The sequence below is a fragment of the Prinia subflava genome, chromosome 12, assembly GCF_021018805.1.
Source record: "Prinia subflava isolate CZ2003 ecotype Zambia chromosome 12, Cam_Psub_1.2, whole genome shotgun sequence".
Taxonomy (NCBI): domain Eukaryota; kingdom Metazoa; phylum Chordata; class Aves; order Passeriformes; family Cisticolidae; genus Prinia; species Prinia subflava.
This window is the reverse complement of record NC_086258.1, coordinates 3,514,064-3,540,070: the sequence shown is the minus strand read 5'-3', so window position 1 is coordinate 3,540,070 and position 26,007 is coordinate 3,514,064. Positions and strand designations below refer to the sequence as shown.

At 48.1% G+C, this 26,007-nt stretch overlaps 1 protein-coding gene across 1 annotated transcript in view; it reads left to right on the top strand.

Moving 5' to 3' along the window:
* ASTN2 (astrotactin 2) overlaps positions 1-26,007 on the top strand; it is a 322,339-nt gene that overhangs the window by 270,656 nt on the left and 25,676 nt on the right. The window contains exon 20 of the mRNA XM_063410172.1: positions 22,817-22,958. Within this exon, the coding sequence (XP_063266242.1) occupies positions 22,817-22,958 (142 nt within the window). The remainder of the gene's footprint in view (positions 1-22,816; positions 22,959-26,007) is intronic.

The window sequence follows — 26,007 nt, the reverse complement described above, 5'->3', positions numbered from 1 at the left end:
ACAAAGAGAGATTATTTTCAATAACCTGAAATGTTTATAGACGTTTTTATTACATTTTATTATGTATCCCATCCCGTTTCCATTTTAGACTGCATGTACCAAGCAAGTCAAACATCTGATGGATCTGGGGACTCCTGTTTGAACCCTAGTGCTATGTAATAATTTTTCCAGATCCATAAAACATAAGCACAGCCTCAGCCTCTTCAGCAAGCTGCTGCTGAAAAGCTCACTGGAACCAGGAAGATCTCAGGCATACACAAAGCTGTGCCCGTGTTGAGAATTTGCAGGATGAGGGCAATGTGTTATGATGCATAAACGTTGGTAAAAATGAGTTCTTGTAGACATAAATAAAGGAGAATGTTCACACCATTTACAAGGGAAAGCTGCACTGTTCATGCTGCTAAAAGCACCCAACTGAATGCAGTCCTGTGGGGAGGGACATCCTGCTCAATTGAGGTGAAATTCATTGGAGATAAATGAGCTGAGCATCCTGAGATTCCCGCTGATAATTTCCATGGAAGTATAACAAGCATTCTTATTTTATTTTGCTTTACTTTTTAAAGAGGAGCAGCACAGCATCATGTCATCATGTTTGGCTTGGTGAGGGCAGCAATTTGATGGAGACAAGAAATGTGGTGTGGTGGGGCTGGGCTGGAGCAGGAGGGCAGAAGTTTGGTGAGGTCTGCCTGACCTGTGCTGCACAGGAGGCTGGTGCTGGGGCAGCTGTCCAGGATGTCCTGCAGCATGTCGAGGTGGCTGGGAGTCCTTGTTCCTCCTGTCTCCTCACAGCTGTGCTCTCCTGCTGCCCCAGTGCTGTTGGGGTTTGAGACAGGTCCTTGTACCCATCTCTAAGTGTGGCAGTTGTGTCTGGAACCTTCTGAAAAGCCCAGCAGACACTGTTTGTCCCACAGACTGTGTCCTCATAGAGCCCTGGAATGTGTGCCTGCCCTTCTTTGTCTCTTATTTCTCTTTCCCGTGGACCACATGGTTCCTGTCAGACTAAATGGCCCAAGCAGGCTTCACACAATCATTTTTTACCCCAATATACGTGACTGACTTTGTTTCTATCTGCTCCTTCGTGGCTGGGGAAGACATGAGAGAACTTGGGGAGGTCAGCTCAGTTGTACACAGGACTGTTTTACTTACAGCAACATCTGTTCAGCTCAGTCCTGTTCAGCACCCAACAGGTCAGGAGCAGGGAGACCGAGACATGGCAGCAAATGAGTTGGGATGAGAATTTCCCATGGATTTCTGAGCTGCCCCTTTCCTCCAGCTGTCCTGGGGATGTTGACATCACCACTTCTGGAGATGCTGCTGTCTTAAATATGATTTAATGGGAAAAAAACTGAGCTTAGATGTAATATGTCTAAAAGGATCTGCCTTCCCCTGGGAGCACGGAGGTGTTGACTCTCTCTGATCACTCATTCCTGGGCTCTCACCCACGGATAATTACGTTCTTCCATGCATGATGCAGAAGGCCAAGTTCTGCTGGAGCAGGAGGACGTGCAGGTGGGCAGTGGTCAGCTCTTCACCCCAAGCTTTGTACATCTGCTGCTGCAGCCACTCTCCTTCTCTGTCTAGGGAGGGTCAGAGAAGGGAAAAGAAAACCTTGATGTAACTGTCCCTCTTTTCCCCGTTCGGTAGCAGCAGTGAAATTCATGATCCATTCCTGATGGCTTCTCACAGGAGCACTCAGGACTTTGGCTCAGCCCAAGGGGTGACACAAAGCAAAACACTTTGTACCTCAGCCCACAGCGATCCCTGGCCTTGGAGCCGCGCTGCTGTGGTGACCACCTCCCTCGAGATGCTTAAATCAGTTAGGCAGGGACACATCATCCCTGATCTCTCAACTTTTTCCCAGTTGCCCTCCCCCATCCCATCTCGCTGCATGTTCTGTGCGGATACCTACCACTCCCAGCCGGTAATGACTTCCACATGGGGCTGGACCTTGTGGACAAATCCCCCGTAACAATAGGAAATGTTCCTTGGTCTCTCATTGTGTCTGTCTTTGGGAAGGAGGAGAAGGCGTTGACGACAAGCTGAAGAGCTCCAATATTCCTCCCGGACAGCTGATTAATTCCATCCTCTGCATCCGCTCTGGACCATCCCGCCCCGCCCCGCGCCTCCTGCTTTTTATTGTTCTCTCCACCTGGCTCCCTCTGGCAAGGAAAGCGATGGGAGTTTGTGCCACGTGGAGCTGCAAGTGGAAAACCCGAACTGCAGGAGCCTCTGCTCCCCCCGCAGACCAGGCCCAGTGGCTCCTGCTGGAGGAGGAGAGGCTGCACCTTCCTCACAGCCAAGTCGGAGCTCTGGAACGGAGGCGCAGCATTCCTCCCCAGCACGTCTGCTCCCGCCTGGGAGAGACGAGACCCTGCCTTTTCCCACCCCTTCCCCCACCATCAGGGCAGCTCCTCGCTTTGTGGATAGCTACAGACTCACACTCAGGTCTTCTTCCTACGTGTTTGGGCACATTCCTCCTTAGAAATGTCCAGGATCCTGCTGGGATATGCCCACCCTTGCTGTCTGAAGAGCCCCCTGTGCTCATTCCTTCTCCTGCTCATGCCCTTTGTTCACTCAGAGGTGGCATGGCCAGTGCTGTGGTGGCTCACACGTGCACAGGGGTTTGCACACTCCCTCACCACAGCTGGGCTTCACCTCCAGTCCTTGCTGTTCCCTCCCACCAGACTCCTGCTCTCACTGCTCAGCTGTGATCCATGGAAGAGCAGGGAAGAAAGAGAGACAAGGGCATTTTGATTATGGAGTTGATTTATTAGAATCATTTTAAAACACAAAGCCATCTGTGTGCCTCTTCCCCATCCAAGATTTATAAAAGACGGAACCATCCATCTGACCCCCAGCTCTCCCTCCCTTCCTCTTCCCCCACCTCATCCTCTCCTTCCATTCTCCTTTGTGGCTCTCTTGCCAAAACACTTGCCCATACTTAATTCTCCTCCCAGAGAGACAATGCTTTGCATTTTTGCATTGGAAGCCAAAAAAAAAAGACAATTCTATTCTGTCTCTGCTCTGCTGAGTTACTTTCCCAAGAGTCTGTGTTTAAAAAAAAACCCAAAAGATAAAGGAAAAGACAAGTTGGAGCTGAAAGGTGCTGGAACATCATTGTGTGGGGGTAACTTTCATTCACTCCACATATCAAACAGCCACTGGCAGGCTGTCCCCAGGTGGGCGTGTGGGACTGCAGCCTCTTCCAAAGGGCTCACCTTTAGGGCGGAAAGACACTTTTGGACTCTGTCTCCCATCCTTCCTTTGCTCCCCATTGAGGGCCTTGGCTCTGGTTCTCAGGGGCTGAGGTGTGCTGACAGATTGTCCAAGTCAGAGGAGCCAGTGGCTGAAGTCCAGAGCAGGAGGAGAGCTGAGGTCTGACTTTCCTGGACTCGCCTTGTGACAAGCAGGAAGAGGCTCAGCCCTCCCATTGCTCCTGCTCTCCTTGATGTCAGTCCAGCCTCCCCGGGGCACTGACATCAGAGGAGCTGTGTTGAGACCCCTCTTGTCCATGACCAACTCTTTTCACGTCCCCATGCCTCCGTGTGTTCCAGATCTCCAATGCTTTAGGCATTTCTGTGGTCACCAGAAAAGCTCAACCAGCATCGTCTGTTGGCAGTTGAGGCCTTTTATATCATCCTCCTCACATTGTTGGACGGTTGGGAGCAGATCTAAAGCTCTGGAGCTCCTGGAGCTAAAGGGAGTATTAGCATGCAGTTAAAGGAAGTTTGAAATTACCTAATACATATTCAGCCTTTTCTTATTTACACATCAGGGAAGCATTTTCTTCAGTTTCAGCAAATTAATTCGTAGCCAATGTCCAGCATTCAAAGTCACAGTGATGGTGGGAAAAGGTCACGGGTGACGGTGATCTCAATTCTGAACAGCACTGTTTTGACTTTGATTTTATTTGCATTTGCTTGGGTACAAACAAAACCTTTCTGGGGTTTGTAACTATTCTTTTGAACTTCATTTTTCCATATAAATCTCATTTTTATGTTGTTAGTGATTCCCATATGAGATCTGACATTTGTTATTTGATACTGGCAGAGGAGAATGAAACCTATTAGTGGAGGCTCATGGGTTCAACAGGATTCTAGGGAATAAGAGCGGGGCTTGTGAAAAGACCTGAGGATTTAATGTCACTGTCATCTGCTCGAGCTTTTGAATCTCTTTCCTGACCCCTTTCTATCCACAGAATTGTCTGTCTTCAGTTTTCCTGGTTCCAGGTGTATATGAATTGAAGCTGATGACTTACCCACTTTGTTGGACACTAAATCACCCAAGTGCTGAATGTCCTCCAGGACCTCTTCACAATTCCCTTATGCCTGCTTAGAACAAATAGGCATAACCTCATGTATTTCTTTTGGAAAGAGACAAAAAATGAGTTTTACTAAGAACACAAAACTACCGTGGTTTGTGTGGCACCTCTTTGCACCAAGGTTCGTCTCACTCCTCTTCAGGAAAGAAATCTTGTAGAGGAAAAAACGTTACTCAGCTGGCCTACAGTCTATCAGGAATGCTAGGAAAGAGCTGGAAGTCATGGTCTTCCAGGCCTGGAGCCAAATAACCCTGCTTGACCAGCCATGACAAGGGTCCAACCAGCAGCTTTCCCAGAGCATCCACACCTATACTGAAATACCTGCACATGAGGAGGCCTTAAAGGCAATTCCCCCATCTATAGATCCCAAAACGAGTGAGGTCATGAATCTTACTCTAGGATCAGAGTTCAAAGATTCCTGATTGCCCCATGAATGCAGATGGAAGAAAGGGAATTTCCAGGCTGTATTCCCAACATTCCCAGCTTGTCTCCCTTGGTATCTCTTGAACGCGCCGTTCATCCCCGCGTCCGGCCCAGGGCTGCTCTCATGGATTAAACAGCTGCCACGTCCCACCCTCGAGGCAGCTGTGTCCTGGGGCTGCCTCAGGAGCACAGGGCTCCCTGCCCTGACACTGCTCCTGCTGTTCCAGCAGGGTGCTGCCCTGCCATGGACGCAGGTCTGGCTGGAGGGATGGGGCAGGACCGTGCCAGGCCATCCCCTGGTCATCCTTCACACTTCACAGTCTGGTACAGAGATGCCTTTTCTCCTCATTTTTTTCCCTTTCCTTTTTTTTTTAAATTTTTTTCGCCTTTTTTCTCCTTTTTTTTTTTTTTTTTTTCCTTTCCATTGGTTGTTTGGATTAAGGGGCCTTAAAGGGGCCAGACATTTTTTGTGTTCTCTCATACCCTATAAATAACCGGCACCTCTCCAGTGCTCCAACTCCACCCTTCAGTTGCAGATTCCACTGTCTAGCTGCCACCGCTCCGCATGGCCTTTCACACTCTTCCTTTTTATTTAATATGGAAATATTAGTAAAAAAAAAAAAGCCTTGCTGTCACCAATCCTCCAAGAGGAGGAGGGAGGGAAGGGAGAGAGAGGTGGGAGCTGGGAGGAAAGGACACAACCAGCCAAAAAGAGTATCCGAAGGAATGTTCTTCTCCCTCCCAGGTTTACAGCAATGCCTTTCCATCCAGAGTCATCTGTTTTGTTTTCCTTCTCCCTCAGCCTGAGAGGGCTGCTGCATTATCATGTAATGTTGCTTAGTGGGACGAAGGCTTTGAGTCGCCTCACTGACCGCAAGCATAGCCCAAATTCCAGGCCAGCAATGTCTCGATGCCTGCGGTGTCTCATGAAAGCAGAGGACTTGCAGCCCTCTGTCTGCCCCATGAATGGTCGGTTGGGGTTTTGTTTCTTTCCTTTTTTTCCTTTTCCTTTTCTTTTTTTTTTTTTCTCTCCCCAAGGGCATGCCGCCACCCTATCCGGACAGGGATTTTGTAACCACCGGCATATCTGGGAGGTATGTGTGGAATCTTCCAAGTGCTTGGTCAGTGCTCTGTGGTTTCCTTTGAGCATTGCCCACCCTGCCAGCTCCCACCACCCCTTCCCAAGCCCCCTGGCATGCAATGGGTTGCACCACTCGCGCCATAGTTTCACATGACAGTTGTCTCCTCTGGATTTCTCTCTGTTCCTTCCTCCTGGCACATTTCCTGGTGCTGGTGAGGGAGCAGAGGGTAAGAGCCCTGAAGACTGAAGCTGTCTTGAAGACCACAGAGCAGAGACAAATAAAGAAAAAGTTCTGACTTACCAAGTGTCCCAGTTTAGGGAGGGAGGTGAAAGCCCCACTTGGTTCTAGGTGGCACCAAGAATTTGAGGGAAGTGAGATACTTCAGCTGATGAATTTCTGACTTTTTGCTCTGAGGTGTTATTCCATCGGTATTTAATCTCTCATGATGTTTTATTTTTCTGAGCACCCATCTGTGGGACAGGGAATTCTTGTGATTCCCGTTTAGGGAAGGGAAAGCTGAAGCACACAGCCCTGGAGAGAAGAGCTGGCTTGAGCATTGCTCTTTGCCTGGGTTTTCCAACCCAGCCGGTGCCCAAAGGCCAGGGTGGTGAGCTCTGACCCTGTGGGTGCCAGTTCTCATGGGGCAATGTCCATGTGGCTCTGCAGATGTGCTGCTGGGTTATACTGCCTGTGATTTTGGTCTCAGTCTGAGTGGGTGGCACATGGGCCTGTGGGGTGGCATCTGATGCTCCTCCAGCCCCTGCCACAGGCAGGGACACCTTCCACTGTCCCAGGTTGCTCCAAGCCCCATCCAATCTGACCTTGGACACTTCTAGGGATGGGGTAGCCACAGCTTCTCTAAGCAGCCTATGCCAGGGCCTCACTACCCTCACAATGAAGAATTTCTTCCCAATATCCCATCTGACCCTGCCCTCTGGCAGTTTAAAGCCATTCGCCTTGTCCTGTCACAAGTCCTTCTCTGGCTTTCTTGGAGCTCCTTTAGGCACCGAAATGCCCCATCCAGGTACAAATGCCACATCCATGCTTTGAACACTGTGGCCTCATAACAAAAGGTGTAAGTTGGTTTTAGTTTTTCAGCTTTTTTTTTTTTTTTTTTTTTTTTTTTTTTTTTTTTTTTTTTTTTTTAACATGAAGAAAATTATATTTTCTCACAGCTGCCTTGCTGGAATTGACTGGACTTACTTTAATCTGAAACTTAAAAAAAAAAAAAAAAAAAATTCAGCCAGAGGCAGATACCCAGTGTGGAAAACTTCAACCCAAGCAGTTTGGCAGCTCTGTGGGAGCTGAGCGTAGGGAAGGTGCTCAGGCAGTGGGCAGAGGCCACGCTACCTGCACTGCTCAGGGGGTGTCCTCATTGGGATCACTGAGCATGGGTCTGGCCTCATGCAGAGGTGCAGTAAGGGATGGAAACATCTGTATGGGGTTATGGGAGGCTGACCATAAAGCAGGAATTTCATTCTTGGATCCTGCTGGGTCACCTTCTCAGAGGTGCTCCAGTGGGATGAGCCAGGTGGGCTGGATCACACCTGGCTTCCTCCAGGGCTGATTCCTCCTGGAAGGAGGGGAGGAACCCTCTCTGCCCCTGGTCCCTGTGACAGAGGGTGGCACCAGGTGCTGGTGGTGGTATTAACCCATCAGAGCTCATATCCCACATGTCTGCTCACATCCCAGTGGCACCCAAACATGTCTGCTGTGCTGGAAAGAAGTTTCCAGCATGGGCACTAGCCCACCCAGAAGGGAGCAGTTTTGTGTTCCCCCCCATGGCATCAGCATCAAACAGAGCCATGATTTTGGCCTGCTACTCGAGCAGGATGAGCACTGCTGAGTGCTGAAGGGTCCAGCTTCTGTGCCAGCTCCTTCCCAAAACCCTGTGAGCCCCAAGACTCCTGACACTCTGCTTTTTGCTCTTAGGTTCAGAAAGGAGTCTGTGAGCCTAGGGCTGGGGGTTCTGTTGTTGCTGTTCTTAATGAAGCCTGCAGACTTTTTGAGAGAGTGGCTAATTGTGTTCAGAGCCTGTTTGGGTTTCTCAGTGGGGCAGAATGCATTGGGCATTTTCCCCCATTTCCCTCAGTTTTCCCCAGGCTGTGGGGCAGGAAGAAGGGATCTGTTCTCCTCTCTGCCTGCTCTCTCAATGCCCCTGTCTCTGAGCAGTGTTCAGCTCCTCTCTTCCCTGCCCACCACATCCTCCTGCAGATGCACTCTGTCCCCATCAGCACCCTGGGAGCCACCAGCTCTGCTGTCACCCATCCCTGCCAGCTGCACAGGGCCAGCCACGTGCCCAGGACGATGTGTCACCACCAGACAACCTGGGTGATGGCTTTTGTAAGTTAATCTGGCTTTCCTTCCCTCTTTCTCCTCTATTTCCATCCCCAAAGCATGGCAGAAAGCACCAGCCACCGTCGGATGGTTTGCATAGGCAGGGTGACATCAGCTCCTTTTCTTTGGGTTAGTGCTTTACAGCCATGTTTTTAGGGCCTGTTTTCATTAAAAGTAGCTTTTGAAAATGATTAAGTAATAATTGGCTAAATCAGGCCCTGAGGTGCTCAGTTTAACAAATTGTTATTTATTTTTTATAAGGAATACATGCAAAGGGAATGGAAAATGGCCAGGTTGGAGCAGGCTGGATGTTAATTCCAGTTCAGTGTCACCACCATCTTCGTGGTCATGGTTTAGTCATGTCCTCCTTTGCATAATAATTAAACCGATGGGTCAGTAAGTGTTATGAGTACAGACTTGAATACTGTTTGTTTTTTTTTGCTTCTGCAGTGTTGCTTTTGCAACATTTGTTTAGTTTTCATTCAATGCATAAAATATGGAGGGAACAAAAAGCTCATGCACATTGTATCGTGTAATTAGACGAGCAACCAGATGTTAATTAATATATGAATATCGTTTTTATTTCCAATCGTCTGGCTGTGGTTTGAGCAAACCTATGTCCCCCAGCTGTTGCTACACCAGACACAGCCAGAGCAAAAACAGAGCTTGAGTTCAGCTGCTGTGTTCCCAGAGCACAAAGCATTACCCCAGCTGAAAGAGGAGACCTTGGGGGATGTGCTGTCCCCAGACATGACACAGCAGTGTGACATTCTCCTGCTATCCAGTGGAGGGCAACAGGGGACGTGCTCCCAGCTGCCTCCTCCAGCCACTTGGGTCACCCCGTGGTGCCCAGGACTTTCCTCCAGTGGGATTTCAGCTCCTCAAGAGTGTTTAAACACAGAGATGTGGCTCATGGGTGAGTCCCTGGAACTTTCCAAAATTCAGCCCCCAGCAGCCGTGCACTGTCTCCACATTTGGTCCTACTTTGAAGAGGTTGGGCTGGAGGCTCTGTGATTTTCTGGTGAGGCAGATTGTGGGCCACCATATTCAGCCTTTTGCTGTCAAATGATTTGATTATTCCTAATTTCACCTGCAAGATCCTTTTACAGAGATCCAAGAACTTCATTTCCTTTTCTTCAGTTCCCACATGGTTTTGCTGAAACCAACCAGTGCATCCAGATTTTCCACCTTCTCCTCCTTTGTTTCTCTCTGGAGAAGTTCCTGCTAACAAAAGAACTATTTTATTGCCATCTTTAACCTAATTTGCATTTTTAAATATTAAAATTCATTCAGTTTCATTGCTGTAGCCCTCAAGTTTTTTTCTTAATTTCTTTTGACTGATCCTCAGGGGCCCTAATAATGCACCACTTCATCAGTGCTAAAACCACTGCTGCATTTCCAGCGAGAAATAAGATTGATTACAAGGCTGATCATTGAGGAGCTCTGGCAGTGATAACTCAGTTCCCATCACTCTCTTCTCAGCATTGCCTGTTTTCATCTGTCCGTACTCGGTCCCTTACCTGCTGTATAATTCTGCTAATTCCCATCAATTCAAGCTTACCTAATAATTACCTGTGTCGCATCACGGTGCCTCTGGATACCCAGATAAATTAGATTGTACCACAGTTCTCCTGTCTAGGGAATGAACTGTCTCACTAAAAAAATGCATCAGGCTCATCTTACACAATTTACTAAACCTGGGGTTGCAGCTTGTTCTCCTTGACTTCATCTCATTAAAAGAAGGGGAAAAAAAATAAAAGAGGGCTCTATAATGACATAAATTTCTCCCTCAAAGCTGCCTTTGTGCCTTGAATATCAGCAAGGAAGGCTGGGCTCTCCAGCCTCTTTGGCCTCATGTGTTCATGGAAGCATTGACTTTCTCCAGGCACCTCATCTCCTGCTAAGCTGAGCTGAGAGCCTGTGACTCTCTCAGAATTGTCTGCAAACTTCCTGACACTCTTTCGCTTTTCTGCTTTTCCTTCCCTCCTCCCTCCCTCCCTCCCAGTAGCTGGCACAAGGAGAATAACAGTGGAATCACCAACATTGCTGTGGTCTGAGCAGGTTTCTCTCATATTATGTCTAAATAAATATCAATAAGAAAAATGGAATAAGAGCCCATTGACAAATTTGGCAAATATTTGCCTCTGCCTTCCCTTTCCAGCCACCTGGCTCCTGCAGGAAAGCTTTGCCCTTTCTCAGGCCAGGGCATCCAGGAAATAAACACTTGGTTTATTTTCTTGGGGGCAGGAGGAGGAAAATGAAAATATCACTATGGGACCTGAAGTCCACCCCTCACATTTTGGGTGGCTGGAAGCAACTCTTGCCTCAAGCCATGGCTTTTGTCTGTGACTTCCAGTAACAAATTATCACAGAAGTGGCCAGGAGGGTCTTGAATGTTGCCCATGAGCCCACTTTGATGACCTGGAGTGCAGTTCAACACTCACGGAGAAACTGTGTATCTAAAAAGGTCCCAGAATTAAGAGACTGAATCTTCGAGCTGATCATTGCACCTGAAAAACTGAAACAGCAGCAATGGGCAGAAGGAATGAAGAGAAGGAAGAACAAGGATTTAATGGTGTCTGCTCAGTGGCACTCAGTTCTCTGGCCCAATTGACAAGGTGGGGATTGGTCAAAGCTTGGATTCAATGACCTTGGAAGTCCTTTCCAATCCTAATGATTCCATGATTCTACGATGCTTGTCTGGCACCTGGCCAAGGTCACATGGGGCATCCTGCAGCCCCTCCAGCCCAGCCCTGGCTGCTCCCTGCCATGCCTTTCACCCCAGGGGCTTGCTGGGCAGGGAGTGGGCAAAAATCCTCCGTGGGATACCGTGTGGTGGCATTCTTGAGTCCTGCAAGGATGGAGCAGTGCATCCCACTGTTCTCTGAACAAGACTGACTGATCATTTATTACAAAGGAGGTTTTAGTATTCTAGAGTGGAAACTACTCTCCAGGCCACCTAACTCAGCAGCCCAGGCTGTTTTCAAGGCACAGCTCATGCAGGAGGGATCTGTCCTGCTGCTGGGAGGCTCCAGGAGTGGGACCAAGGCTGCTTTATCCATGTGTGTCAGTAGTTCTGTGTATATATATATATATATGTATGTGTATAAAAAGTGCATGTGTGTCTGTGTGTGTGTGTATTTTACTATGTTAAGCCATAAACTGTATGGGTTAGGTATGAATTAGAACCTTATAAAATGTGTTTACTCATTCTGCGTAACTCAAAGCAGGGATTAAACAGTAGGAAAAACTGACCGGGAGAATTTTCCAAGCAGAAAAAGTTTTACAGCTTTCATTGTGAAGTGCAGAGGGAGGACTTTGGGTTTGTTGGGTTTTTTGTTCCCCTCTTTTTTTTTTCTTATTTTTTCTTTTCTTTTTTTCAGTGTTTAGGTTTTTTTCGGGGCATTTTCGGTTTGAATTTTCAGTATTTTCTGTTTGAATTTTTATGGTTATTAGATAAAAGGAGAGCAAGGGGGGCAGCTGAAGAGGAAGAAGGAATGAAAGACTAGCAGGAAAGCATTCTGGCAGTCAGAATTCACCTCAGACAGCCAAGCCCCATATTCTCCTCTCCACCTCTTGTGACAATGTATTTTCTATGCCAGTGGCATCCAGGAGGGCCTCCCATGGCATGCTGTGCTCCTAAATAGGCTCTGCTTTTCTCATCTTCTTGAAGACATCTTTTATAGGCAAAACAGAATCACATAATGCTGCCAAACCTAAAGGGAATGGGTGTGGGAAAGGAGCAGTGGAAGCAGAAGCAACAGGGAGATGAGGATCTCAGTGAGTGAGCATCTCAGAAAGGGGGAGAAGAGAGAGAGGAGCAGGAAATGGGCATGGATTGAAGTCTTACAGGCTGTTGGCTCTTCTCATAAAGAAAGGATTATTCTGGATAGTGAATAATCTCAGCATTATCAAGTGAGTCATCCTAGGCCAGTTGAGTGATGTTTGATAAAGAGCAAGGTGTCTTGATGCATGGAACCATTTAATGTATTATTTCCTTCTCTTCTTTGATACAACTTTGGTTCTGCACCCTCTGTTTGGTCTATTTTACCTCTGTAGTTCTTGCTGCCTTAGTGAATCATCCCAGTCTGCAGCACTGGTGATCCTTGTTGGTTAACAGAGCCTGACTCATTCTCCTCTACAGGGTATTTCCACAGAAGTTTGGGGTTGAGTTGTTGGGCTTTGGGTTAGGTTTGGGGTTTTGTTTTTGGTTTTTTTATCCCACTTCACTTTATGAACATTTTCCAGGGGACTGGGGAAAGGGAGGGGAGAAGAGAGACCTGAGAGAGTTCATTGTTTGGGTAATTTTCCCTACTGCTAAATGTCAACATCTTACGCTTGATGCTTCGGATATGGAGTAGCAGGGCTTCTATTTTGGGCTTTGCAAGGGATGGGAAAGACTCATCTTATCTCTCTAACATGGCCCAAGTGATGTTTGGGTTCTATTTAGGGATTTGAAGAAAAGAGGGATGTGATAACCTCACTGTATGAGCCCTGGATTGGGTACCTGGCCCTGGCTTCCCTCGTCAGCACAGATGCTGGAACAGCCCTGGAATCCATTTACCACTTGGCTTAATCCTGCTCTGCTCATTCTGGAAATCTGTCTTTTGTCATCTGAGTGGTCAGATGTTGCACAGTTGCTGGCGATGACACGTCCCCAATGATCCTGGGGGGATCAGTGGTCCTGGGGGTGGGAAGTGTGCCCAGATACCTCACTTTGCCAAGGACATTTAGGAGTCAAAGGGCTGTTCCCACCACAGAGTGCCTTTGGTGAGATGGGTTCCCAGGGCACATCATCCATCAGATCTGACTACTGACATCTCTTCTTCCCTGTGGATGACAGGATTGATTTGTTGTGGTTTCTAGGATGACTTAAAACTGGGAGCAGAAATCATTGCCATGCCAACTTCCTGCTGTGTGCCAGTGGCAGGTGTCCTCAGTGCCTGGTGTTTGCACACTTGTAAGAAAGGATTAATAGTCTTTTAGGGATGAAAATCAGCTGTTAGTGGTGAGAGAGCTGGGTTGGGCCTCTGGTTATAGCCTCAGATTTGGCTTTTTCCTGCTATATTGGAAAAGTGATTTCTCTGCACCCCTGCTCCTTTGCCTGCAGTCTGCCCTGACACTGCAGCCACTGCGACACAGGTGTGTCACACCAGAGCTCCTGCCTTGGCTGAGGGCTGTAAATGGCACTGTCAGAGGGATTAATGGCCTGTGTGAAGTCTCCAGATGTCAGACACCTCACTGGCACAAGTTTGCTCCTCAAGATCACCTCAATTTAAGAAATTACAGATTATATTCTGTCCTTGTGAGCAGAAGGTCTGTGCAGCGGGGCAGGAGATCCTGCCTTGCCTTGGAGTCTTAGTGGAAAAGATGGAAGGATTGCTGAGATGATGATGGGTGCTGATCACAAACAAGCGATTCCCAGCTCTTTCCTCATTTCTTGAACCTTCTAATGGATGAAAGCTGTGAAGAAAAATGTTAACTCCATTATTGGAAAATCAGTAAGTGCATGATTCACGAGCTGTGTTAAGAAAGCTGCTGTGAAGGTTCTCCAGTAATTCAGGTAATTCCTTGTTCAAGAACTCTTGCATATGTTAATCCTGACCAAGTGGGTCTTTTCTACTTCCTGAGCTGGGTCAGATAATTGCTCATTTTTTCAGTTTTATGTTGGTGTCACCTTTGACTTCTCTTGTGATGCCTGCTCAGATAAATGGAGAGTTATGGGAGGAGGCCCAGCCAAATGAGAGGCTTTCTCCTCTGAGTCTGAGGTAACAACGTATCTACAAAAATATTTAGAACTCGCTGTGTTTGCACAAGTTTTAACCTCGGTTCTGCAGGCATGTACATTAGTTTATCTGGCACATGAGTGTAACGGAACAACTCACATGAGTAAAGCTAAACATGTGTAAATGTTTGCAAGACACGGGTCAATAATTCTTTGGAAATCACAGCAAACCAACCCTCTATTTTCTTACACAGTGCTGTTCTCCAGTCTGCCTCAGACAAGTGATCAGGAATATCTGTAATAATCATTATGGTGTCGTTGTTCCAGAGAGCTCACAGCCAGGATGCAGAAACTCAACAAGTGTAAATTGTTATGGTTCCATCGACTTCAAGGGAGCTACAGGAGATTTTTATGAGCTGAGGATCTGTCCCCCCATTCTCAAATGTCCAAAACTGCAGAGTGGGGCCAAATAAGAGTTCTGCTTCCATGCGGGTTCCTCCATAAGGACCAATTTTTTAAGTCTTGGTTGGATAGCAGCCTGCAGGTTTGGCTGCAGTTGGGTTTGCTGAGTGCTTCAGAATGTGCTGGTCCGAAGTCTTATCAGTAATTCATCAGCATCTCTGCACATGACCTCTATTTAGAATAAATGGGGCCAAAAATATTTAAATATTTAAATATTTAAAATATTTAAAGAGGACTTTCTTTAAATTTGTTCCCTTTACAGATGGTGGTTTGGTCTACTTTCCAGGACAATGCTGTGAAGTGTAAGAAGGGACTGGGAACAGGGTCAGGCAACAGTGGCAATATAAAAGCCCTAAAATTCTATTTTCCCAATAAGTGCAGGGAGATATGAAGCACTTTTCATCATAGGTTTACATGATTTTGATTTGACAAATTGCCCAAGATAATGATGGTTTTAGCAATTAATTGCACACTGAGTTTCATTCTAGTAATTGTTCCTTTCCCTTCCTGCTGGTCTGGTATTTCAGTATTTGTGGCCTTTCTTTCGGAAACTTCCCAGGGTTTCTCCTCAGACACAGCTCACGGTGAAAGCCGCTCCCCTTCAAATTTAGCCATCTGAATCCCAGCAAAAGATGGAGCCTCCCAGCCCTCTGGACTGGTGGAGCTCAGGTCCTTGGCGCAGTGTTTGCATCCAAAATTTGGTGGTCATTTTCGGATAGTAGCTCATTCCCCCAGGAACTACGAGAGTGCCCTGGTGCATTTAAGGAGAGTGATATTATCATTCAGGTTTTGTTACCATCCCTGCAGTGTCTGACATATCAGTTTGTGCTGGAGAAGAGTGGCTCTGGGGCTGGAGCAGGGCTGGTGGGATTCCTGGTGGACTTAAGGCTCCGTGCAGTCCTTGGATCTGCTAAGGCTGCCAGCTATGGGCCTTGGGGACCACCATGGTCTGGGCCATTGGTCCATTGTTAGAAATCCCTAATTTAAAATAATCTAAATACCAAAAGAAAGCAAGAACCAGGGTTGGAACGAGATCTGTGGAGATGAGAGTGAGAACTCGCTCTGTGGTGGTGGACAAAATCTGCCAGACAAGAAGGATCTGAGGACAAAGCTTTGCTTCGTGCCTGCACAACTCCCAGCACAAATGGGTTCCCACTTTGCCTTGAAATCAAGTAACTATTTTAACATGCTGCAGAGCCCAGGACAGACTCCAGGGGATAGAGACATTCACTTGGACTCCACCGAGCTAATGTGAATACGTGGCTTTGAGATTGGACCTGGCTCATGCCTGGATGTCTCTGAGCGCAGCAGTCAGCTCGTGTCTGGCTGGGGCTGACCCTTAGCAACCTAGTGAACCTTGAGAAATCCTGGAGGGCTCGCAGCACAGAATGAAATGCTTTAATTCTCCCTCTCCTCCAGCAGCACACTGCCTCGGGGATGCGTTTTTGCATGAGTAAAAGCATTTTTTCTGATGTCTTAGATATTGTGAAAGACCTGTGATGAGCAGTCAGTGAAGAACTCAGGTGAAGGAACAGAGAGTCCTATTGATGGCCCTGAGAGAAGAATACACTCATGATTAGCCTTGTGCATTGCAGAACATTGCAGGTCATGCTAATTAAGACCATTTCCCTCTTTTTGACTGGCTCTCTTGATGAGAACAGCTCATCTTTCAGTTCCACGTGGTGACTCCATGCAAGTTCCAGCCCTGAAGAGCACCAGTGAAGGCATTTAAGTGACTTCTGTGACATTGGAATGCAAGTTTTGCTGTTAGCTCAACTAAAGCCTTGCTCCTTAAATTTAGCCATCTACAAATGCTGTCTTCCATCAGCAGAGGACCTGGTGATGCAAACCTAGAGGAGATGGAGGCCCAGAGGAGATGGTAGCCCAGAGAAAAGCTCTTCATCATTGTTAATATGTCTGGTAACATACACACATAGGAAGCAAATTCCCCCAAAACTCGTAACTTCAAAAAGGTGAAGTTGTTCATGGAACTGCAGTTTGCACTTTGTACAAGTTGGGACGTGAAGCACAAGCTTCACTTGCAGCACAATCACTGGCTTTTCTGCCTCAGCCTAGACAACCTGTGCCCAGACAGAGAGATTCTTGATGGATGTGTCTTTGAGAAAAGCCATGACAAAGAAATCATTTCTGAGGCTTACCGGGTTTTGGGGCGTGTGATGTAGACTCCCATCTAACATGAGAGGCTGACGTGCATGGATGCTCCCAGAATGTGGGCAGAAAATTTTTAGTAATAACTGTGCCTTTTTATTTCTTTTATAATCTGGCAAGCCATGTAGGGAAGGAGGTTTTGACATCATTCCACCAGGATCAGTAGGGATGGTTTGCTTTTAATGATCTAGGCAGCGAGACAGACCATCTGCTGATGTAAATCGGAACAGCTCCGTCGCCTGAAGTTATGTTACACTAATTTAAATCAGCCCATCATTTCCAAGACTAACCAACCACCTTTCACTGCCTCCCCCCACTGAGTGCCAGATCCAAAGCACATTAAACCCAGGTACAACCTCATGGTGGAGGAACCACCCTGCAAACCTGTGCTCCACATCCACTCATCCAAAAACCCGGTCCAAGCCTTCTGCTCACAGCCCTCTTCTGACCCTCCCATCCTGGGAGGGAAAGCCCCAGGAGAAGAGAAGGGTGAGGCAAGAAACCCCAAAAGGTGACAGACTTGGAGGGCCGAGCCTGCCATTTGTTTCCTCATTTCAGGAACCAAAACCTGGCAAGGGGAAGTGGAGTAAGGTCTCTTTTTCCATCTGCTGCGCTGGCATTGCTCTGGAGGTCACTGCTGGGGACGGAGGTCCTCGCTGGGCCCCATCTGCCTTCTCTTGGCTCCCTCATTTATGCCCACTTGGGCCTCTGACATTCTACTCTGTTTTTCTTTCCTTGAAAATGGATCGGGAATTGGGAGCCGCTGCGCAGGAACGCGCCTGTTCCCCATTACAGCTCCACCGGGGCTGTAACACGATCGTGCCTGCTCCATACCCACACAGATATTTATTTATCCATACAGCCTTTCTCCTTGTTTTCATTAAGTTAGGCAGAAAAGGTTAATCTTTCTTCTGCTAAAGCTTCAAAACCAACCAAACTAAATAAAATATGATTTCTTTCATTTCTTTTTTAAAGGACACTCTCTCTCTCTTTTTTTTTTCCCCTTAAGTACCAGAATGAGGTCACAGTCAGAGATGCCACAAGAGTAAATTGAAAACAGGTTGAAAAAAAGCAAAGGGGAGAAAGACAGGGAGAGAAAACCACAATCAGGGGAAAGCGCCTAGTAACGCTGCAGGGTTGGTTTCATCTAACCCAGTAAAGAAGCTGTCAAGACAGAGACATCGGTGCCTTCCTACTTTCCCCTTTGTGCTCTTTCTAGGAATCCTGAAGGTGAATGGCAGCAGGGAGGTCTCCTCTCGTCTTAATTTCCACTTGGGTTTGCAGCGCCTGGGTTTTCTCCGTGCTGCTCTTGGCACGGGGACACGGGCTGAAGGTGTGGGAACGCCTGCGAGGGTCCCAGAGCTTCCTTTTGCTCCTCAAGCCTGCTGCAGGCTCCTGGCCTGGCTCTCTTGTTTAGTCTGGTGGAGCTCAGCGCCGCAGCTCGCGCTGCCCTCGCTGGGATGGTTGGTGGGTGATTCATCTGTCCGCAGCTGCCGGGCACTGGCGCGGCCGCGGTGGAAGGACTGAGGCAGACCGAGGCTGCTGGGTGCTCTGTGCCAGCGGGCTGAGCCTGCTCCCAGCCATTCTCATTCCTCAGCCCCCGTTCCTGCTCCTCTGAGCCTCCTGCCACCAGAAATGTGCTCTGTGCAGAGCGCATTGCCAGGTCAGCCTTGCAGCTGAGCTGGGCATGTCCTCCTCCTCCTGCTCCTCCAGAGGGGGAATTGAGTTCCTGGGTGGTTATCCCAGAGTGCCACCAGTGGGATGACTCCTGGCTATGCCTGCTGTGGCCAGGAGAAGTCTGCAAAGCTGCCCAGAATGGGAACCCCTCTGCAAGCTCCAAGTTTGCTGCTGTTTTCCTCTGTTTTAAGGAGAGCCACACCACCGGAGTCAGTGTAAAAGATGCTTAGAAAATCAAAAAGAGGAGATTTGCCAAACTCCACAGCCATGCCTGTGGATGAGGACGAGGCAGTAGCAAGGGCTTGCACTGGGGAGAGAAGGGAAGTGCCACCTGGAGGGAGCTGCATCTTCCTGACAGTTTTTAGTAGAGCAGAGATGGATTTTCAAAAGCTGCTTGGGGAAGTGGATGGTTTGGGGCAGATCAGCCCTGGGAAGGCATGGAAATGAGGGAGAAAAAAAGTCTTGCAAGGATATTAACACCCTGCACTTAGGAGTGTCAGCATCCCATTGCTGAGCACAACTGTCCCATAATTTGTAACCAGTGAGCAGCAAGTGACAGTTTTTGCTCTGTGCACAGCATTTTCCTTAGTGATATTGAGCTCTGCTCTGGGTTTTTTACTACTGAGAAGTGAACACAGGTGAGGCATCCTCAGAGGAGCCAGTTATTTGTCCTTGATATCTGTAACAGCTTATTGCTTTATTTAGTGTGACATCAATTATTTATTACTATTAATGAAGGACACAGATGTCTGTCTGGTCAATAAAATATCTCCTACTCCACAGAGATGATGTACTTAGCTATCATTTACTCTGCAGAGAACCTTTGGATTCTTTCTGAAATTTAATAACATGAGCAAAGATACTCAGGCAATCTAGAAGGTTTGTGCTTCAGGGCTGCTTTGGGAGGCTGAAATCCTTCTTTATATTTGCTGGCAGGATGTGTAAAAACAGAAGTCCAGATGGGAAAAAAGAAGCCCCTTTGCTTTCCATCACAAGCTACTTATCCATGTAATCCCTTTTATAAAGTGATCAAACTCCTTCCTAAAAGATGGCTGGGTTATTTGCCCTTTGCAGTAGAACAACCATTTATCCATGTCCAATTTACTTTCTCTTGCCATTACTGCCCAATAACCTAACTATTTCTTTTCCATCTGAGTGCCTGCCCTGTTGATGTGTTCACAGCTGTGTGTCTCTATTTGGCGGTTTTTTTCCTTTTTTTATTGGTAAATTTGGGCTTTTTGTTCTTTCCCTGTGAAATCTTCTCTCCTGCCTTTCCTGTGCCTTAGTCTTGAGCACAGTTGAGGAATTCAGTGAGGAGTGCACTTAGATCTCACATGGCCTCACACAGCTGGGTCAGGGTTCTCCTGCTGCTACATGACCCCAGGGTCACTTTTTCTTGGTAGGGCAACATGACTGGTCAGTCAAGTGGCCCAAGTGTCCAAAGCTAGGTTGGACAGGGCTTGGAGAAACCTGGTCTAGTGGAAGGTCCCTGCCTGTGGCTGGGGGTGAGGTGAAAGGAGATGACCTTTCTTGACCCTTCCAATCCAAACCATTCTCTGATTTATGATAATTCTCTCACCATTCCACCAAAAGCAGCTGTTGTTTAGCTCTGTTCCACTGACAAGGTCCCAGTCTAAATCTAGGGAATAACTTGTTTTCTGCTCCTAAGGAACATTTAGGAAATTTCATTCCAGCTGCTCTCAGAGCACTGAGGACTGCATGGTCTCTGCCTTCTCTTTTGTGAGATGAACAAATACAGCCTCCATGTGCTCTGCTTTGCCCAGGTGAGAGCACGGAATAGCAGCTCCCTGCACTGGCTGCAGAATGACAGCTCTGGGTAGCTGGCTTGTCCCCAGGGTGTCCCTTGCCTGTCTGTGCTCCATGGTCTGTGCAGTCTGGCACCACCAGTGATCTCACTGCTGCTTGTACAGGTTCAGAAGAACTCCCAGCCTTGGGGCTGAAGTTCCAGCATCTTTGTTAGCACCTATTTTGCTGTTTTCATAATAACCTCTTTGCTTCGCGGAACCTACAAGAGGGGAGAGTTCTCCAGAGGTTCAGTATTGAGCAAAAAGCACCCTCTTGCTTTGTGGATTTTATTGCAAGGGTTTTGGCTCAATCCAAGTGGAGACACTGCTGGCAGACCCTGCAATCTTCATTTCCCCCTGTGCAGGGTGACAGAAATGCACTCCACTGCCTGGGCAGGTCTGATCCATGGCAAACCAGACCACCATGGGAAGAAGTTGCTGCTGCTGCATGTCAGGGCAGTGCTCCCTGCAAGTCTTTTCCCTCAAAATGACCCAGAAGGACCATGGAAGATGAGTTTTCAGATGTTAGTGCACATTCTAGAGAAAGTTAGCTGCGCAGTTTTAATCATAGAATGCTCTGTGTTGGAAAGGACCTGAAAGATCATCTCCTTCCAACTGCCCTGCCATGGGCCTCTCCTGCCTTTCCACTAGACCAGGTTGCTCCAAGACCCATCCAACCTGGCCTTAGTACATTCTTTGATTCGGTGGTTGCACATGACATTTTCCATCCCATTTCCAGTCTCCTGCAAGTCTGGTTCCCCCCTTTCCCTGTCTCAGCCCATCCCATCCCTTGTGCTCCCTGGCACAGATGTCCTGGCTGATGCTCCTACCTGGGGACTGCCCAGTCCAAATCTCCCCATGGCCTCACCCAACTCTCACTGAAATCTCTGCCCAGCTATTTTCTTTCCTAGCCCTCATCAGCACTTAGAGGAAGGTGGGAGATCCCACAGCATTCATCCATGGGATGATCTGTCCCCCATGAAGCTCCTTCCTCATCAGAAGGGAAGTTGCTTGAGGCTGGAAGAGTCTTCAAGCCCCTTGCTCTACTTCAACAACACATTCTGGTCCTGCTTGTTTGTCAGTGATTCATCAGCTTTGTAAGTCACAGCAGAGTCTGTTCTCAATGACTCCTGGTGACAGGGAGTTCCCCAATCCAGCCCAGCATCGTAGGAAAAGGGATGGAAATGAAAATTGGAAATGAGTAATAGGAGTTTGTTTGTTTGCTTAAACCATAAACCCGGAGCTGAGGGACTTGCTGAAGGCTGGGCAGTGCTTGTGACTTCCAGGCAGGGATTTTCCTCCTGCCAACCCAACCTGCCTGTTGAGCTGTCTTGAGATTTGGGGCAGACCTGAGTCCAGGAGCTGGGTTGAGCTACAGAGACCGGTGACAGAGCTGCCTGAAAAAGTCTGGAAAGAACAAGTCATGCTGGGAGCATTAAAATGAATAATTAAGGCTTGGATTCCTTCAGGGAGGAAAAGAATTTATTGCTGCTCTTTTCTCTAGCCAAGGGGGACATTTGTTACTGAGTTGTGTATTTTGAGACAAGACGCAAATGTGGTTTAGGGGGCTGGGGATGAGGGGATTTTTTGCTTCTACCTGGATAATTCAGCTTCACAGTGGGATGTTCTGGGCTGGTTATACCAATGGCTTGTTCCTTAGGGTCTGTACCAAGAACCTGGACTGGTGCTTCGTTTCTGTGCTCCTCAGTCACTTCTGCCTTTAGAAAAACAAAGTGCTGAGGAGGGAATTCTCCTCCTCCCTCTGCTGCGATGTCCTGACATTTCCACATTTCCAAGGCACCCAGCACAGCAATCTGGGTCCAGGTTGGCTTACACCAGCACAACTATCACCTGCAGCAGCCCTTGCTCCGATTCCCATCACTGGGAATAGGGCAGCTATGGCCTGGGCAGCTGCTCTGTCTTGTTTTCCTCCGTGGTACCTCAGGCTTTCGGTTACACCAGTGTGAAATGGGAATTAAATGCAATGAGCTCTAACCAACAGACAGGCTGCCCACTGCGAGGAGACAGGTTGCACAGCAGTGGACAGTCATGCCCAAAAACCTTAATAAATGGAGCGTTTTCAGTTTCAGCTGGGTCATGATCTAAGTGTTTAATAGGCTTTATAAACCAGAAGACCAAAGAGAAAGGTTTTTCAGTATTTTTAATTAGTGGATTTTTTCTTTGAATGCTTACAAAGAAGTGTTCTTCAGCACAACTGAAGGAGCTCCAGTCAGAGCTCCAGGAGCTGGCAGAGTGCAGATGAAAGGGAATGTGAAGCTACTGGCTGTCAATGAATTCAAAAAAAAAACAAAAACCATCACATTGGGAGGAATTCCACCCAAGCACTAAAAATATATTTTTGCTGTTAGTCCAACATAGCAAAAATACCTTTTTCTGCGGCAGATAACTTTTGGAAAAGGCCATGCCCTGTTTAAGAGCTGGACATGCAGCAAGGGCAGGAGATCTGTGTTTTTCCAGCTCTTCTGTGTCCCACCTCTGGGTGGTGGTTCTGCCTGCAGTGAGGCCACACGTCCCCTCTGTGCTGTCACTACAGCTGGACAAGCAGTGACTTAGCCTGGCCCCCATTCCTGCAAAGGGTCCCTGCTGCAGCTGCTGGCCCAGGTGTGTTTCCTGCTGGCTTTGTCCACAGGTGACATTCTCCACACAGACTGGGAACACTCCCCAGCCACAGCCAGCTCGAGTTTGTTGGTGGCGTGTCCTGCACAGAGACGTCCCCACAGTGATTTTTAAGCGGTCAGCAGTGATTCCACGCCTGTGTTGATGTTCTGCTCCCTCTCCTCTCTTTGCTCTGCAGGAGAATCCTTGAGCTTTGCGGATGATTTGCTCTCTGGCCTGGCAACCTCCTGCGTGGCAGCGGGTCGGAGCCACGGAGATGTCCCTGAAACCAGCCTCTATTCAGTCATTTTCAAGTGCCTGGAACCAGATGGTCTGTACAAGTAAGGAGAGACACATGGGGAGCTGCTGGGGCAAGGAGGGGTCTCCAGTGCTGTTATTGAGTTGTTATTGACCTTTTTGGTCAGCACTGTGTTACACCAGAGGTGGGGCAAATGGCCAGACTCTTCCTGTTGCTTTGGGTGTTACACACAGCTGGTGAAATGGAAAACCAGTGCTTGCCAGTATTGCGCTGGAGGCACTGGGAGTCAGTGGGACACTCCAGGATAACATCTACTTTCAGTATTCTGGGTTTCCAGGTCCATGCCTGGCGGACAAGGTTGTCTCTCCTGGATGAACTAAGCTGGTGTGGTCAAATTGGAGCGAGTTGCCAAGTGCCTGATGGGATGAAATGGATGTGAAAAGTGTGACAGGTGTTTATAAGCTGCTGTTTCTTTTAGCAGGACATACTTCAGATCACAGAGACACCAAATCCTTCTGCCCACCACCCACATATTGTGGACACTTCACTCTTCTGAGATACTTTTTGGGGGTTGAATTTGCTGTTTGAATCTTGCGGATTAATTAGTTTCCCGAGCAAAGGAATAACGTCAATATCTGAATTTTACAATCTCCATTAGTATCATTTGGACAAGGTCTGGGCTTTCCAACCTGGCTCATTAGCCAGGGCATCCTCTGTCTTGAAAGGAATATCAGAAGTCAGATCAGTAAGAGAGGAAAAATAGAGCAAAGAGGCAAGGAGACAGAGGAGAGACAGAGTGAGCAAGAGAGAAACACCCAGGGCTTAATGTCAGAGCGACTGCAATAATTAAAACACATTTTGTAGTGAGTAATGAAACTTTTTATGGGACCACAAAAGCATTTAAAGCGAGAGCTGGCAAATAGTCTGTCAGCGAGAACTTTTTAAGACCTTGATTAATACTTTCCCTCCACCGCCCCCCAGTTAAGTATGTTGACAGCCTCCAAAGCCTTTATTGCACATCCCTGGAGCAGAGCTGTCTCCAGGAGTGGGCTCCAAGTGATACCTCTTGCCATTTAATAATATCAGACATTTTCTTGTTAAATATCTATAATGCATAAATATAATTATTTATATCTCTGGCAACTGGGCTGCTCTGAAAAGGTGCCAGGGAGAGGCTGGAGCAACCACAGAGCTTGCTCATAACCCGGCGCCCATAAAACTGGTTCGTTGTGAGCTCCCAGCTGCCAGGGGCACTGGGAGAGGGAAGAGCCACTGGTTTTGATGGAGGCTGCTGCTGTGGTGAGCACATGGAGCTGGGAGCCAGCAGGTCTGGCTCTTGGGCAGCGTGGGCTGCCAAGCCATCCTCTCCTTCTGCCAGGCAGGGGTAATTGCACTCACCCGTCGCTTTAGGGGCTCTGTGATCTAATTCCTGGTGTCTGCACAGGGCTGGGAGAGCCTTGGGTGGAAGGCAGAGGGCTTTGTCCAGGGTTTTGTCATCCCTGTGGTCAAAGCCAGGCTTCTGCTTCCCAGCCCCAAGGCACATTGCCATGGAGGTGGTCAGCAGAGTTGGCCATGCCCTGTGCCCTGGGGTGGCTCCTGCTCTCTGGGTGTCCCTGGGCAAGGGACAGCAGCTTTTGTGGGGAGCCACGGCTGCAGGCAGCCAGCAGGCAGCAGCCCCCCAGCACCAGGGAGCCCAGGGGCTTGTCCTGTGTGGGGACAGGCCCCAGGGTGACACACAGCTCTGGCTCTGTCCCACAGCTAACGCTCAGCAGGGCTTGGCTCTCTGCTCCCAGGGGTGCACACAGCTCACGTGGATGGGCTCATGTTCGTCTGGGCACCTCTGGGGCACAGACCCACATTCCTGGGCATCCAAAATAACTGCATGTGGGCTCACCACAGCACCCCCTGCTCGCTGGGTGCTGCTGCCTGCCCCAGCCCGGGGCATGGACTGATATCCCCCTGCTCCACTCTGGCATGAGCTGCTGTGGGTCCTGCCTGCCCAACACACACCCACTTGCTCCAACCTGGGCCCTGCCCAGCATGTTTACTGAGCATTCTCAGATGCACAGGCACCCCCATGAAATATTCCTCTGCTCAGATGTCCACAGGGTTGCAACACAGCGTGAAGAAAGCCAGAGCAGTGAAATGTGAGGCTAACGCTGCTCTGTGCCCGCACAGACAGAACAACAACACAAACACGGGCACAGGGTCATTTCTTAAATTGAATTTCTTCTGCTTCTTTCATTTGTTTCTGTGGAAAAATAGCTATCTATAATAGCTCTAGGCTGGGTACAATCCTGATTATAGCCACTTGCAGGGCCCTGTGCTGTTCTCTAAACTGGGAGGTAAGCACACAGTCTGCAGCATCAGAGCTCTTCAAAAACAAATTATTTGCTTCTGCAGTAGTCTGATGGTATCACAGAACCTTAGCAAAGGGACTGGGAGATCATGGAAGTCTCTTCTGCCCTGTAAATGTGTTGAATATCCTGTCCCTTTTCTTCTGTAGTACCTACAGCAACTACACTCTGCTGTGGACCATTCATTTGGAGTACGACCAGCCTGAGATCAAAGCTGGGCTGGAGTATGAAAACAAACCCAAAAAATGTTCTACAAGCAAACAAATAAACAAAGTCTGATTGATTCCTTTGCTTTGGAGACTTCTGTAATTCCAAAACATAAATGAACAAAAGGAGAACTAATTTCTTTGTCCTTTGCAGTTTCAGTCTGACAAAAAATATGTTGCCTGTCAGCCCTTTTCTTCTCCTTGCCTTTAAAACATTGGAGTTAAGATGCCAGTCCCTGCCTAGAGGGTTTTCCAGGGAAAGTAGATCATGTTAACAAAGACACATGCTCCAAAGGCTCGTGTACATATGTGGACACCCCTGCCAGTCTGCCACACACAGATTCCATGGAGATCCATGCTGCATTCATGGGAATGCACTCCCATGGACCTACACAGGGACACTGAGGATGGTCCTTGAAGACTGTTGAGTTTTGTTGCAGTTCTTAAAAAACAAAAATCTTATATTCCTGTGAAATGGAGAAGGGATTGCTCTCCCCTGAGGCCAGCTAAACCAGAGCTGTCTGTCAAGCTTCCTCCCAGGTGGATCTGGAAGAGGATGAGGTGAGGA